The 15530-nt window shown below is 39.6% G+C and overlaps 1 protein-coding gene across 1 annotated transcript in view; it reads left to right on the top strand.

Moving 5' to 3' along the window:
- Positions 1 to 15530, top strand: part of SLC12A6 (solute carrier family 12 (potassium/chloride transporter), member 6) — an 84862-nt gene that overhangs the window by 65013 nt on the left and 4319 nt on the right. Inside the window, exons 10-24 of the mRNA XM_006778178.2 lie at positions 1 to 28; positions 865 to 1023; positions 1198 to 1296; positions 1500 to 1557; positions 3755 to 3929; positions 4205 to 4323; positions 5230 to 5328; positions 6859 to 6978; positions 7753 to 7857; positions 8454 to 8622; positions 12330 to 12525; positions 13085 to 13254; positions 14381 to 14512; positions 15100 to 15207; positions 15377 to 15530. The exon at positions 15377 to 15530 is cut by the window's right edge and continues 15 nt beyond it. Coding sequence (XP_006778241.1) covers positions 1 to 28; positions 865 to 1023; positions 1198 to 1296; positions 1500 to 1557; positions 3755 to 3929; positions 4205 to 4323; positions 5230 to 5328; positions 6859 to 6978; positions 7753 to 7857; positions 8454 to 8622; positions 12330 to 12525; positions 13085 to 13254; positions 14381 to 14512; positions 15100 to 15207; positions 15377 to 15530 — 1891 coding nt within the window. The remainder of the gene's footprint in view (positions 29 to 864; positions 1024 to 1197; positions 1297 to 1499; positions 1558 to 3754; positions 3930 to 4204; positions 4324 to 5229; positions 5329 to 6858; positions 6979 to 7752; positions 7858 to 8453; positions 8623 to 12329; positions 12526 to 13084; positions 13255 to 14380; positions 14513 to 15099; positions 15208 to 15376) is intronic.

The following is a 15530-nucleotide window of genomic DNA, read 5'->3' as shown; positions in this document are numbered from 1 at the left end:
CCTGGATTGGCTAGTGGTGTCATTAAAGGTAGGTTGGGAGGGTTTTGGACACGTTTTTCCTCTTTCTCTGCGGAAAATGGACTTTGCCTTCTTAGGCTCTTCTATAGTCCACGAAGACTCACTGTCAGTGTCATTCCCCTCTTTAAGCTCAGCATTCATCCCTAATTCAACCCCTCTCTGCTTTTATATTAGTGGATTTACTCTTTCTCAGGGCTCCCTTGCAGTGTTGTCTGTGAAAAATTACCACCTTTTGAGAACAGAGCTGAGCAAATCACTTTTTAACCTAGAATAAGATAATAAAATATTCTTTGTGTTACTGTAAACTTGCTAATGTTCTCCTGCCATAACAGCTAGAATGTAGCTATTCTAATGTCACCACATCCACATGAGTGTTTTCCTAACTCAGCTAAATTTCTGAAATTCTTTCCTTAAGTGACTTCTATTTTAAATGTTTGGTCCACAGATTCCTTTGCATGTAAGTAAGTTTACCTAAGAAACAGCATTGATAACCGATTTAAAAAAAAGGCTTTGCAGGGCATTTAGCTTTAGTCTGCTTAAGTTTTACTAATTTGTATTAGTAAACTTAACTGGACTTGTATGTACCAAAGTATTTTGTCAAATTATATTTGAACCAGATGAGAAAGGGCATTAGTTTTTATGTGTGCTTTATTGTATAGTATACATGTGTGTGTGTATATATATGTGTGTGTGTATATAATATATATGTTCATGTAGAAGCAAACATACCTTTAAAAACTACATAAATGAGGAATCTGATTTAGAAGGTTACTTGGGTAGAAAATTATGTAATTATCTTCTTTCCTAACCGCTGCTGCTTATATCCCTCTTTTTTCCCCACTGTAGAGAATCTTTGGAGTAATTATCTACTAAAGGGTGAGATCATTGAAAAGTCCTCTGCCAAATCTGCTGATGTCTTAGGCAACTTAAACCATGAGTATGTCCTCGTTGACATTACCACCTCCTTTACTCTTCTGGTGGGGATCTTCTTTCCCTCTGTCACAGGTAAGCATCTCGGCTGTTTTCTATTTTAGAAGCTATCGGATACAATGAGTGATTTTTTTCTCAGGAGATAGAATTATATTCTCAGGGCTCCTTGCTTTGTTTCTAGTACCTGTATGACTATCAAAGTGTCTAGGAACTCAGTATGTTAACTTATTCTCTTTTCTTTCTCGGAAGGTATCATGGCTGGATCAAACAGATCTGGAGATCTAAAAGATGCTCAAAAGTCTATTCCCATTGGCACTATCCTCGCCATCCTGACCACCTCCTTTGTCTGTATCCTTTTCATGGATCCAGCCTATCTTAGTCATAGGAACATCCAGAGGTACTAGAGTTAGAGTGATCAGCGTTTTTATCTTGGTAATAAAGATATCTGCTTTTTATAACATCACTTCTCACTAGATAATCTACCCATCTTGTCTTCTTTCTATCTCATCTTAGCGGGTGAACATCATTTTCCTTGACTCTCAGTATCATAGATTTAAGCAATGTTGTCCTTTTTGGTGCATGTATTGAAGGCGTTGTTCTCAGAGACAAGTAAGTAGTTGATTCCTTTGTAATAATTATGTGTCTGTCTTCTGTTTTGTCTGATCATCCCATATAGCACCAAGCCTCAAAACTCAAAACCCAATCTGAGGTATCTATTATGGCTAACAGTTAGGAAATATATGTACATATATTCACAAAATGGTTAGTGAATAATAAGGGCCAATGTTGATATAAATGTGAGATGCAATGATTATAGCTCTTCAATGAAGTAGTAAATTTGTCTGAATAATAAGGACTTTCCTGTACATTAAGAGCTGTTGGGTCCATCCAGTGTTGCTCAATAATTGAGCAAAGACCTATGAACCAGGAGGTCATGGTTCGATTCCCAGTCAGGGCACATGCCCAGGTTTTGGGCTTGACCCCATTAGGGGGTGTGCAGGAGGCAGCCCATCAATGATTCTCTCTCATCATTGATGTTTCTATCCCTCTCTCCTTCTCCCTTTTTCTCTAAAATCAATAGGGGGAAAAATGTTTTTTAAAGAGCTGTTGGAAAACTGGACCAAAAATAAAGGCAGGCAAATTAAAAAAAACTTTCAGGTGTCTCTAGCATCTCCTCTATGAGACATAAGTATGTCTGCTTGTTATTCCAAATAAAAGCTTGAAACTTGCTTTCTTCATTTTCTTCATGAAGGATGTTATGTGTTTTTCCTTTCCTCTCACTATGAGTATAAAATACGTTTTTGCAAGAAATTCCTAGAAAATGTTTCCCTGAAACCTGCTATATCTCTTCCCATTTCCCTGTCTTGGGAAGTTTATAGCCTCACCATTTACCCCTTTCACAGAAACCTAAGTGTCATCCTAGACTTTTTCCATCAATTCCCTCATCCAGTTGGTTTCTAAGCCCTGTAAATTCCACCTTTCACCTTAACAGATCTCATTTTTCCCACTATTCTTTATTCTCATCACTCTGTACAGGGCTTCAGGATTTTTTTAAATAATAACCCTTTCACTTTTACTGCCTTCTAATAATCCTCCTTCCATGCTGCCACCAGAATAATTTTTCTAAAACACAAAATTTGATCATACAGATTGTTTCAGAGCCCGTCAACACCCCTAAAAACCCATTACCTTGATCTGTCCCTGTCTACCTTTTTCTAATCTCATCTCCTGCCCTTCCATCATAAATTCCCTGTTTTATAACGTAAAGTTAAATGTCCCTTGTTTCAGATCTCCATCCATCCACACATTTATGTGGTTTCCTTTGCTTGGAATGACTTGTTCCCACCTGCCAGACTTATATTCGTCCTCTCCTATGAAGCTTTCCCAGAAATGCACCCCAGCAGAGAAAACCACTCCTCCCTTGGTTCGACCACTATATTGAACATGGTGTGTTACTGCACTTACCACATTGCAGCTACCTGCTTTCCTGTAACTCGCCCCTACTAGACTGAGTTCTTTGAGAATAGGAAACCATATACAGGCATACCTAATTTTATAGCACTTTGCTTAATTGCACTTTGAAAATACTGAGTTTTTTACAATTTGAAGGTTTATGGCAACCATATATGAAGAAAATCTATCAGCGCCATTTTTCCATAATAGCATTTGTTCACTTTGTGTCTGTCTCTTGCTAATTCTCATAGTATTTCAAACTTTTTCATTACGTTTGTTATGGTGATCTATGGCGCCACAAACCATGCCCTTATAAAACAGCAAACTTAATTGATAAATGTTCTTTGTGTTCTGGCTGCTCCACTGACTGGCAGTTCCCCCACTCTCCCTCCCTGTTCTCTGAGACACAACAATAATGAAATTAGGCCAGATAGTACCTCTACAATGGCATCTAAGTTTTCAAGTGAAGGGAAGAGTCGCACCTCTCTCGCTTTACATCAGAAGCTAGAAATGATTACACTGAGTGAGGAAGGCATGTCAAAAGTCTAGGCCTCTGCCGAAACCGGTTTGGCTCAGTGAATAGAGTGTCGGCCTGCAGACTGAAAGGTCCCAGGTTCGATTCCGGTCAAGGGCATGTACCTGGGTTGCGGGCACATCCCCAGTGGGGAGTGTGCAGGAGGCAGCTGGTCGATTTCTCTCTCTCATCGACCTTTCTAACTCTCTATCTTTCTCCTTTCCTCTCTGTAAAAACTCAATAAAATATATATAAAAAAAAAAACAGTCTAGGCCTCTTCCACCAGACAGTCTAAAGTTATTTCCAGGTCAACTTTCCCCACTCTCATTTCTCTCTCAGGTTTGGGGATGCTGTGAAAGGGAATCTGGTGGTAGGTATCTTATCGTGGCCATCCCCGTGGGTTATCGTTATTGGCTCCTTCTTCTCGACGTGCGGGGCTGGACTTCAGAGCCTCACAGGGGCCCCGCGGCTGCTCCAGGCTATCGCGAAGGATAACATCATACCCTTTCTGAGGGTGAGTGAACCTTTCTTTTGCCCTCTTCCTTTTTCCTCAGGTCTTATGAGAAATAGTGTGGTCTTTATAGGCTTAGAAATTACTAGATCATATAATATGAAGACGTGGGTTTTTAGTATAGGACTCTCCAAATCTGTAGTATGAGTTTATATGTGAGTTGAGTAAAGTAAGAGATATATAGGTATAACACTGTTATCTTTTGGATATCTACAACTGTAGCATTGACTCAGGCACTCCCTAGACTCCTATGTCTCATGCTTCCCTTCTCTGTACAGGTTTTTGGTCACAGCAAAGCCAATGGGGAGCCTACCTGGGCTTTACTTCTGACTGCTGTCATTGCAGAGCTGGGAATCCTTATCGCTTCTCTGGATCTTGTGGCCCCAATTCTTTCCATGTAAGATCCAGTTCTTGTCTTTATTTATTCTTGCTTATGTAATGTACAACACATGTTATAACTTATTGATGACTTACTACCTGCGGGAACTGGTGTTAGATGAAGGAAGCAGTGATCCCTGTGATGGGTACTGTGGTAAAGGTGCACACTGAGGGCTATCAGGCTCATAAGTGAGACATCTAAGTGGACTGATGTCCCAGGGAAGGTGTCCTAGAGGAAGTGACACATGTATCCTAAAGGAGGACTGGTTGTTTGCAAAGCAACTAAGGGGTGAAAGGTATTGCAGGCAGAAGACGTGCGAAGGAAGCGAAGGATGAAATAATGCAGCACATCCAGAGAGCTGAAAGCAGTTAGGCTTTGGTAGAGTGTAGTCTGCCTGCTGGGCAGCTGCGGACCAGAGAAGCAGGTAGAGCCAGATGAGAATGTACCTGGAACTTCTACCTGGAAGGAGGAGGTAGTACTTTGAGAACAATTGATCATTATTTGGTTTAGAATGATCCATTTGGTATAAAAGATAGATTAGAAGGAAGCTAAAATTGAGCTGGGAATGCCAAATGGGAGCTTATTTAACCAATCTAGGAAAGAGGCGATGAGAGCCTGAACTAAGGTGATAGTGATAGAGATTTTTAAATATGTAGAATCCATAGGACTTGGTAAGTGAATTTGGAAGAAGGATGAGTAATGAAAAACACTGGGTGAGGAGTGGTTGTATTGTCACTGAGAGAGAACATAGGAGAGTGAGCAGGTTTGTAGGGAGAAGTTCAGTTTCTCTGCTTCCTAATCTTAATCAAAGGCTGGTGGGTTAGAACAAAGGCTTCCATGCAGCTAAGGTCCCAGTTATTAAAATAGCTCTTGAGGAATCATTTTACAATAATAGTTACTCCTTTTACTCTTTTATTCTGCCAGGTTTTTTCTCATGTGTTACCTCTTTGTGAACTTGGCATGTGCCTTGCAAACATTACTTCGAACACCCAACTGGAGACCCCGATTCCGCTACTACCACTGGTACATCTGCTTTTTTTCTCCCCCCCTACCCCCCCAACACACACACACACATTGGGAGAGAGCCCATCGTTGAACTTAGAAAACTAGGAGATTCTGGGATCTTGATATAATTTTTTTCTTGGCCAGCTACTTCAATTTTCTGTGCTTACCTAAATTCCCAGCCTACAACCATGTTTTTCATATATGCCTTTAAAATAATTGATAACACCCACTTGAGAATAAAGATCAGAACTATGAAAGAAATATTTTCATCCTGCTGCATTCTTCAGGTTAAAACAACTTCCCCTTTGCCTCTTTTTCCCACTTCCCTCTTAGCTAAGCGCTGGACTTCATTGCTTTCTATCTGTGCTCTCGTATTCTCATCAGTTTCATTCTTAAACTCTCTTCCTTACGACTATTTCAGTTAGTAGGTAAAAGTGTGAGCTTTGGAGTCAGATGACCTAAGTTGAAATGTCAGCTCTATTTCCTAGCTTTGTAACCGTCAACAAAGCACATAACCACAAAAATTTCATTTTACTCATTTGTAAAATGGGGCTAATAGTAATATAAGAATTGCTTGTATTCTAAAGTGCTTAGTACAGTGCTTAGCAAAGCTGCTGCTATCGAGTTCCAGCCTCAGTCCTAAAGGAGTTGCCATGGTTTTAGCTACCACCCCCATCTCTCTCCCATTTCTTTTCTCTCATAGCTAAAAGTGCTTTAATAGATCCTGTATGTATCTGTTGCTACATTCCTCTTCGCTAACTTTCTCTTTGATCCCTTTCTGCTTCACTTACCAGCAGTGGGCATTGATGTGACCTTTATCTGACAAAAATTTATATCTTTATACCTCCAATCTTGTTTCTAGCTTTAACTGTAGTTAAAAGTTCATTATGAACTTTTTTGTGTTACTGTTTTGCTTTTATTGTTTTTCTTTTTCTCTTACCACCCTATATTTTCCTTAGATCCATATTAACAATTCTCTTACTTATTCTTCGAAACAAATTATAGGGCCAGTTTATTACACAGAAGAACTTCAGTGAATATAGTTGTCTAAGTCATTTTATTTGCATTTTACACAAATTCTGTCTGCAGTGGATAGGATGTTTTGTTGTTTGTTTGTTTTTGTTTTTCTGTGTGTTTTTTTATTTTTAGAAAAAATAATATCTCACCACAGTTTAGAAAGGACCTCTAGCCCTGGCCGATGTTGCACAGTGGTTAGAGTGTTCGCCTGCACACCAGAGGGTCTTGGGTTCAATTCCCAGTCAAGGGCACATACCTGAGTTGCAAGTTCGATCCCCAGTCCCAGTCGGAGCACGTGTGGGAGGCAACCAATCAATTGTCTCTCACCTCAGTGTTTCTCTTTCTCTTCCTGTCTTTCTCCCTCCTTCCTTCCCTCCCTCTCTTCCACTCTCTAAAAATCAATGAAAAAATATATCCTTGGGTGAGGATTAACAAAACAAAATACACAAAAAACTATCTCGAGCACAGGCTTCTTTTGTAGCTACTGAAAAGAATACTTTTTTATTTGTATTTTTGTTTTTAATTTTCTAGGACCCTCTCTTTTATGGGAATGAGTATCTGTCTGGCTCTGATGTTCATTTCTTCCTGGTATTATGCCATCGTAGCTATTGTAATAGCTGGTATGATCTATAAGTACATTGAGTACCAAGGGTGAGTGTGGATTTGACTGCTAAAAGTATCAAAACTGGCTAGTTTGGTTAGAGCCAACCCAAAGAAATTTGCATTAGGATCCAGATAACTTCATCCATTCATAGCTAAATTTTATACCCCTGGTGATTCTCTTAACCATCCTATAGTCACAACTTTTAATCGCACGGGGAACCTGTTGAGAAAGTATGAATGGATGGATGAAAAAAAAATTAAAAGGACATATCCAAATAATAAGTATTAACAAAGTATAACACAAATATAAATATCCCATTAGTTAAGTCATTTCTCTGAAATGAAAAAGAAGTTAGCCCTGAATAACTTTGTAACGACTAAGACTTGACTAACAACTACTAAAAATTAGCAAGAAATAACACCAATTCAGAAGATTAGATTGAGTTTTGTTTTCTCCCATTATTTTCAAAATAAACGTTGGGTCTGTATTAACTTCCCCATTCAAATTGCTTTTGAATAGTTACATAGAAGGACAAGTGAGTGGCCCGTCCAGCTTTCATTCTTAGCTGTGGTGCAGTACAGTCCGTTGATACACAGTAATGGTGACCTACTTACATTGAGTTTATGTTAGTAAGAAGCATTATGTACATCATTAATATGAGTTTATGTTAGTAAGAAGCATTATGTACATCATTAATATGAGTTTCAATCTCCTACCTGTGCATATGTTACTTTTAGATTCAGAAGAAAATACTTTATTTTTTGAAATTGTTCTTGCTATGGTTTATATCTGTTCCTGCTCTTTTCTCCTCTTTCTCCCAGAGCTGAGAAAGAATGGGGTGATGGTATCCGTGGGCTATCCCTCAGTGCAGCCCGGTTTGCTTTGCTACGGCTGGAGGAAGGACCTCCTCACACGAAAAACTGGAGGTAAAGAAGGGATGGGGGGAGGGAAAAGTGTGTAAAAGGGTCAAATATATGGTAATGGATAGAAACTAGACTTTTGGTGGTGAGAACGCAATAGTGTATACTGATACCAAATTATTATGTTTTTCACCTGCAATTTATATAATGTTATTAACCAGTTACCTCAGTAAAAACGTTTTTAAAAATATAAGTAAAAGACAGAAAGAAAATCAAAAGAGCTTTAGTAGTATTTGGTACATAGTTATACACAGAAATATGTGCGTCATTAATTATAGGATAAGGAAATTATGTGGCTCAAGGAATTGGTGTCATGGACCTGTTTTAAACTGTCCCAAATCCTTGATTTCTTTTTTTTTTTCTTGAGATTTGTGATCTCAATTTCTACCATTTTTATTCTTCCTTGAAGATTGATCAATTTGAGATAATACTGAAAGGATTCAAAATAACTCTACACTCTTATCATTTCTCGAATCTCTTCCTTTTTTCAATAACATGTCTTATACAGATGTTCTGAATGAAGAAGTAGAACTGTCATTCTAGTCCCCTGACCCCAAGTGTTTCCTTGCCCTCATCCCCATCCCCCTTGGATTTCTTTACAGGCCTCAGTTGCTCGTATTGCTGAAACTAGATGAAGATTTACACGTCAAACATCCTCGCCTCCTCACCTTTGCTTCCCAGCTTAAAGCAGGAAAGGGCCTCACTATTGTGGGCTCTGTCATTGTGGGGAACTTCCTGGAGGACTATGGTGAAGCTTTAGCTGCTGAACAGGTAAGAGCCAAGGTGTATTGACACAGTGGAATTGTGCTTACAGTTTTGTGATGTTAAGTAGTAAGACCAAGTTATTCCCTTTCCCGAGTCATCTAGGAAATTCCCCTCTGAATGCTGGCTTTTGAACATTCCTATTCTCCCAGATAATAAGTTGAGCCAGAAGATAGTAATGTGTTCTTTCTTCCTATGTAAAGCATTTCTAAACTATAAGATTATCAAGACTAAGCACTATTTCCAGAAGACTCCAAACATTGACTCAGCCCTGTGAGAAATCATGTAAATAAATAAATCTTTCCTTCGAAATACGGATTTTTCTCAAGCTTGTGACAAGGAGCAGTGAGCAACTTTTCTTTGTCTTTACTAATCTACATGGTATCATGAGCAACATTTCTTAGCTACTTCTAATTTGCTTACTTAAAATTCTCCCAAAGAAGAAAATAGTTTTCACTCCAATATTTTTTTAAGTGATAGAACCAACCCTTTGTTTGGAGAAATTTTCATTTACATTTCAAAATTTGTACTGGATTTCATTTTGGAATGCTTTGAGCCCCAAAAAACTAGAAATGCTGGAAAAAATATTAGTCCCGAATGATGGCAAAAATAAAAAGCACAGGATTGGAAATCAAGAGACCCTGTATAATATCCTAGCTATGCTACTCACTTAATCTGTTCCTTTGGGAATTCATATCCTATATGATATAGAATTCATTTTCTATATCATTATTTCCTTCACCTTTCCACCAACAGGGTAGAGTAAGAGTAAATGAAATATCTCCAAATTGGCTTGAATAAAAGAATGGTAAAGCAAATACAGATATCATCAGTAATTACCATTAAGATATCAAAAAGAATATGGCAATAGGAGAGACAAAAAAGAAAATCCTAAAGCAAAACTGAATTATTAAAGCCTGACCAGCATAGCTCAGTGGTTGAGCGTCAACCTATGAACCAGGAGGTCATGGTTCGATTTTCGGTCAGAGCACATGCCCAGGTTGCGGGCTCGATCCCCAGTGTGGGGCGTGCAGGAGGCAGCCGATCAATGATTCTCTCTCATCAATGATGTTTCTATCTCTCCCTCTCCCTTTGTCTCTGAAATCAATATAAATATATTAAACAAATACCCCAAAATGAGTTATCAGATTAAATTTCTAGTAATATGAGTCAGGGCATGCCTGACTGAGGAAGGAATTGTTATCAGGGAAATTGAGATATCCCTTTCCTTACTGAGTGCTTGAGGGTGGAGTCCTTACGATATCTCAAGAAAAAGAATTTTCTGAGACTCACTCAGGAGGATGAGGGATTTTTATTTGCATTGAATGGAATTACATCCCTGGGTTTCCAGTGTCCCATTTCCCTTAATCTAGTCCTGGAAGAAGTGTAGCTGGGGACTCAGTAGAGCTAAAAGCAAAGCCAGTGTCCAGAATTTCTGTTCCATGTAGCAGCATGGTCCAGTTCAGCATCAGGCTAGTTACAGTCTATTAGTCCATTGTGTGTGGGGTGAATGTATGGGAGCCAAAAGAGCGAGCCCCCTACAAAAAGAGTCCCAAGAGCACAAGAGTACAAGAGAACGAATTCCTTTGTTCAGGGAATTAAGTGTCCCAAATTTTGCACCTTTGCAGTGCCATGCCTATGCTGGCCAGTGATTCGTTCCCAGGTATGACTGACAGACAAGTACCTCCCCTATTCCTCCCAACTTTACTGGATATGTGTCTACCTCCCCGCTCCCCCTTTCCAGTCCTTTCCCCCAGCATCCATAGGGAATAGACCAGTGGCTCCCTGAGAAGTGTAAAGCTTTAGTTTCCTGGTGAAGCTGCCCAAATGATATGTCTATGTCTATAATACTTGGCCTTCCCTTTGTTCCTTTCCTGTTACTAATAACTAGGTTAATTATATAGGTATCCTTTCTCCCTGAGAAAAAAAAAGGAACCTCTTTGTATTCTTACAAAGGAGAAATGAACGAAGGTCTCTATCTTCTTGTAACTGCTTCATGCTCTCAGGGGTATGTAGACCTGCCTATCCTAAGGCTCAGAGGTTCTCCCTGTCTGACAGAGGAAGAAGAGTGCAAAAGGGAATGAAATCTTCATGTAGGGAAGGGAGATTTTGCAAATTCCAGGTCAGTCTGGTGTCCCTGAGGGTAACACAGTGATGTCCAGGAGGATGACACATTGGACAGCTGACATTCTGGTTGTATTCTAGAAATGACAAACTTGACAAGATTATTAAAAGGCATAATCAAACGTGAGGAGACTTACAGTAACAAAGGTCTAGTGAGTGGTAAAAACTCACGTGATAAGGGGAAAATATGACTTATAGCGTCCCCTATAACTTAGGTTGGAGGAGTGGCTTCCCTGGAGGCGTGTCACATCTGTCTGAAGCTCTTTTGTCCACTCAAGTTAAGCTAAGGGAAATACTCTAGGATTTCCCCCATGAGAAACTGGGGCCTTTTCTGTTTGCACTGTTTGGGCAGAAAAGGAAAAACAGTTTCAAGCAAAGCTGCTAGGCTGTCCATACTTCATTGATTCAATCATAAATCCAGACTGTTGAGTCTCATTTTAGGATGCAGATGGCTTCTACTGTGAGGCCTATATTGTGTGAGCACGCAATCAGGGAAATTAGGATATAGACATACATTCTGTGAAAACAGAAGGAAACAAAACGGAGGTTAATGTTCATAGAAAATCATAAACTAGTTAAGAAGCCTTCCAGATGTAAGGCTTTTGGTGGAATGGAATTACACGAAGACAGTATGATAGCTTGTCTGCAAATAGAACGTCCCTGGTGATGTCATCAGGTGCTGAGGCCTGTTTGGCACAGATAGACACAGCCTTAAGAACAAAATTTTGAAGACAGTTAACTGTATTGGAGTCCACTATCTATAATTGGACATGATGATTTTCATTAAAACATAATTCTTCTCCTTAATATTACCCTCATTTTCAGACATACTACATTAAGGCCTGATTATTTGCATAAACAAGAACAGCAATTCATCAAATTGATCACAGGCTTTTTCAAATTTGTTTTGCTGGAATTTTCACAAGGAATCTTTAGATTGACCTTTAGTGAGCAGTGGGCCCCTCAGAGTGGAGAGGCCAAGCCCTAGTTGCCATCAGACTTTGCCTGAAATATCTGTAGGTTTGGATCAAGTCCTCAAGTCCCTGAGGTGCCCAAAGGTGTCTTGAGGTTCTTTTCTTGTCATCTTTCAGGAAAGCAGCCTTCATTCCTTCCCTGGAAAGACTGCCATGAACCACATGACCAAGTAAGGTATTAGGCCATTTCTGCAAGTGGCTTTGATTGGCTTCAATCAGATTTGAGAGTCATTAAGGCATTCTGGTAACATTTGGAATCCAGGCATATGTCTCTCTCAGACGTGGCATTCCAGTCAAAGTCTGGTTAATAAGACCACATAATTTGGAAGTAGTCTTATTGCATTTATGCAAAGAAATTATTGCCGTGACCACTCCAAATTCGGGCACTGGCCTGTTTCTCTCTGACGTCAATGAACATATCCTCTCCTGGGGATAAAAAAAGTGAAAAAGACAAAGGATCATGAAATTTCATTGGGATAACATTAATTTTTTGGACTTTTCTATAGGAGATATGGTCTTAGGCAGAGTTTGTAAAGAGGAATAGAATTAGAGACGGAGTAAAAAATTAAAAGGTCCGGGATGAAGCAATTCAGTGTTGAAGTTCTGTCTCTCTTGCAGACCATAAAGCACCTAATGGAGGCAGAGAAGGTGAAAGGATTCTGCCAGCTGGTGGTGGCTGCCAAGCTGAAAGAGGGTATTTCCCACCTCATCCAGTCGTGTGGCCTTGGAGGCATGAAGCACAATACAGTGGTGATGGGATGGCCTCATGGCTGGCGCCAGAGTGAAGATTCTCGATCTTGGAAGACTTTTATTGGTACAAAACACTTCTTATACTATACCAAGGGCCCAAATAGGGCAGGTAGTTAAATCCCTGTTTCCCTAACCCCAACCCCAACCCCTAGCTTCATAAGTAGAGGCTGTGCCATTGCTGAAACATGGTCTTACCAGGGCACCTAAATAACTACTGGTAATAATAACCTTATCCTACTCATCCCCTTCTAGCTTTACATTATGTTCATGAATTATTTATCTCTGTCAAGTCTTATGTTAGCAATTATCTCTGAAATTGACATATTTATGAGTCCCATATTGACATTCTCACAGGAATTGGAAGGGTTGCCCTCAGCTTCAAAATCTTCCAAATTCACATACCCCCCCTTAGAAATGTAGTAAATAGAATATATTTGGTAATGTAAATCACAGTGTTCAGTCTAATTCTGTTAGCTATTCAGTTTTTTTCACAGTAGTTTTCATATTTGTGGTATACCTACTATGTAAATAGGACACCTTGCTCAAAGAAATGTAAAGGAACGTTATCCTTGCTTTCCTGCCGTGGTGGCCCTGCTTATCCTGATTCTCTTTTCTCTCCCTAGGCACAGTTCGAGTGACAACTGCTGCCCATCTGGCCCTGCTAGTGGCAAAAAACATCTCGTTCTTTCCCAGCAACGTGGAGCAATTTTCTGAGGGCAACATTGACGTGTGGTGGATTGTGCATGATGGGGGGATGCTCATGCTGTTACCATTCCTACTTAAACAGTACAAGGTATTTTAGACATCTTTTAAAAAGTCTTTCTCCCTTAACTTCTGTCCTCTTTATTAGATAAATTCTTCCTCTTTGATTGTATAGTGTTAAGGCCTAGAATCAGAAGAGTTGGGGATTATTCTTGGCTCTCCAGTTTCAACCTTATGAGAAATATTTTCTTTGTAGTTGATATTTACCTATCTCTAAATGAAATCCCATAAATTGATAAAGTTATATATGAGGCCTGAAAAAAAAACATTAACAAGTAAACATTATTTTTTTCTTTCGTTTTTTTATTTTATTTTATTGATTTCAGAGAGGAAAGGAGAGGAAAAGAGAGATAGAAGCATCAGTGATGAGAGGGAATTATTGATTGGCTGTCTCCTGCACGCTCCCCCACTGGGGATCAAGCCCACAACCCAGGCATGTGCCCTGACCAGGAATCAAACCCTGACCTCCTGGTACATAGGTCGACGCTCATTCAGAGCCACACTGGCCTGGCTAAACACATTCTTTAAAAAAAAAAAAGAAAAGACCAAGGTCTTTCGAATTTGGAAAAGAGTAAATGTGCATGTTTGTGTGTCAATTAAACTGAAATTTAAAATAATATAGTCTGTATGCATGGTGTCAATATGCTATCTGAATGAAGCACCCTCTTAATGTATCACACACCATCTTTTCCTTTTTTGCCAAGTGTTTTCTTGTTATGAAATTAAGAACTGCTTAAAACAGTCTTGACCAGGTGGCTCAGTTGGTTGGAGCATCGTCCCATACACGAAAAGGTTGCGGGTTTGATTCCCAGTCAGGACACATATACCTAGGTTGTGGGTTCAGTCCCCAGTGGGGCACATTCAGAAGGCAACTGATTGATGTTTCTCTCTCCCCGTTCCTCTCTCTCTAAAAATCAATAAAAACATATCCTCAGGTTAGGATTTAAAAAAAAAAAAAAAAGGCCTGCTTAAAACAGTATTTAATGTGTTTCTTGTCAAACTTTTGCCCTAGTACAATAATGTTGCAAGTAGGACACTAGGAATCAATACTCTGACACTCTAGCAAGATGTTCTAGGTAACAGTGCCTTGTGTTGTAAGAAATGTCACTTTTGCCTTCTTACATAAAATTTTCCATGTGCGTATGGTCCTTTATCAGGTGTGGCGCAAATGCAACATACGGATCTTCACAGTAGCCCAGCTAGAGGACAACAGTATTCAGATGAAGAAGGACCTGGCCACCTTCCTCTATCACCTGCGCATTGAGGCAGAGGTGGAAGTGGTGGAGATGGTGAGAAAGCTGTGTGAGACCAAAGAAACCACCCTTCACCCACCCCTCTCTTGTCTTCCTAGTACCTTTTCTGGTTGGAAATTCTTTAGCTGCAGATGTGGATTTATCCTTTAGTTCCAACACAACCCTAATATATTGATCTAAATAAGTAGAATGTGTATGTGATGTGTGTTTGGTGGTTTTTAATTTTTTGTTTTCTTTTTTGTTACATAGCCCTGATATTTCTGTCAGATTCCTGTCTGCTTAATATAATTTCATTAAGTTTTCATTCATGCATTCATGCTAAAATCACAGCTTTAAAAAAAACCTAGCAGTATTAAAAAAAAAAAGACTAGAGTTTGTGTTTTGTGTTTTAAGGAAACATGTAATGGTTAGATTATGGACAGGATTCTCAGGGTTTCTTCTGGGTTGGATCTGTGTTCCACAATGTCATGTTTATGTGGCTCAATGACTAAACAAAAAAGTAGGAGTGAAACTTAGGTCGACATGGTGATACTTTGTCGGGTTTAATTTTGTGAGTGAAGATGAAAATGTGTGGTTCATCCTGCTTTCTCTTTGTTTCCTCCCCACTCTGATATATGTGGCAGCACGACAGTGACATATCAGCTTACACTTATGAACGTACTCTGATGATGGAGCAAAGGTCCCAGATGCTCCGGCACATGCGCCTCTCCAAAACGGAGCGGGACAGAGAGGTGAGACCTTGAGGCAGTAATCTAATCCTGGCCTATGAAACCTCTCACTGAAAGGAATGATACTGTATTGTTTTTATGAGATGACAGATCTTTTTCTTCTCACGTTATCAGTTATTCCCCTATAGTCACATTATTGTTTCAAAATAGAGCTGTGTTGGACCTTCCGCAGGCACAGTTGGTGAAAGACCGGAATTCAATGCTACGACTGACCAGCATTGGCTCTGATGAGGATGAAGAGACAGAAACCTATCAGGAGAAGGTGCACATGACTTGGACGAAAGACAAGTACCTGGCATCCCGGGGGCAAAGGGCCAAGTCAATGG

This window comes from Myotis davidii, unplaced genomic scaffold (genome assembly GCF_000327345.1).
Source record: "Myotis davidii unplaced genomic scaffold, ASM32734v1 scaffold46, whole genome shotgun sequence".
In the NCBI taxonomy this organism is placed as follows: domain Eukaryota; kingdom Metazoa; phylum Chordata; class Mammalia; order Chiroptera; family Vespertilionidae; genus Myotis; species Myotis davidii.
Note: the sequence above shows the minus strand (reverse complement) of the source record. Positions and strands in the feature narration are given on the sequence as shown.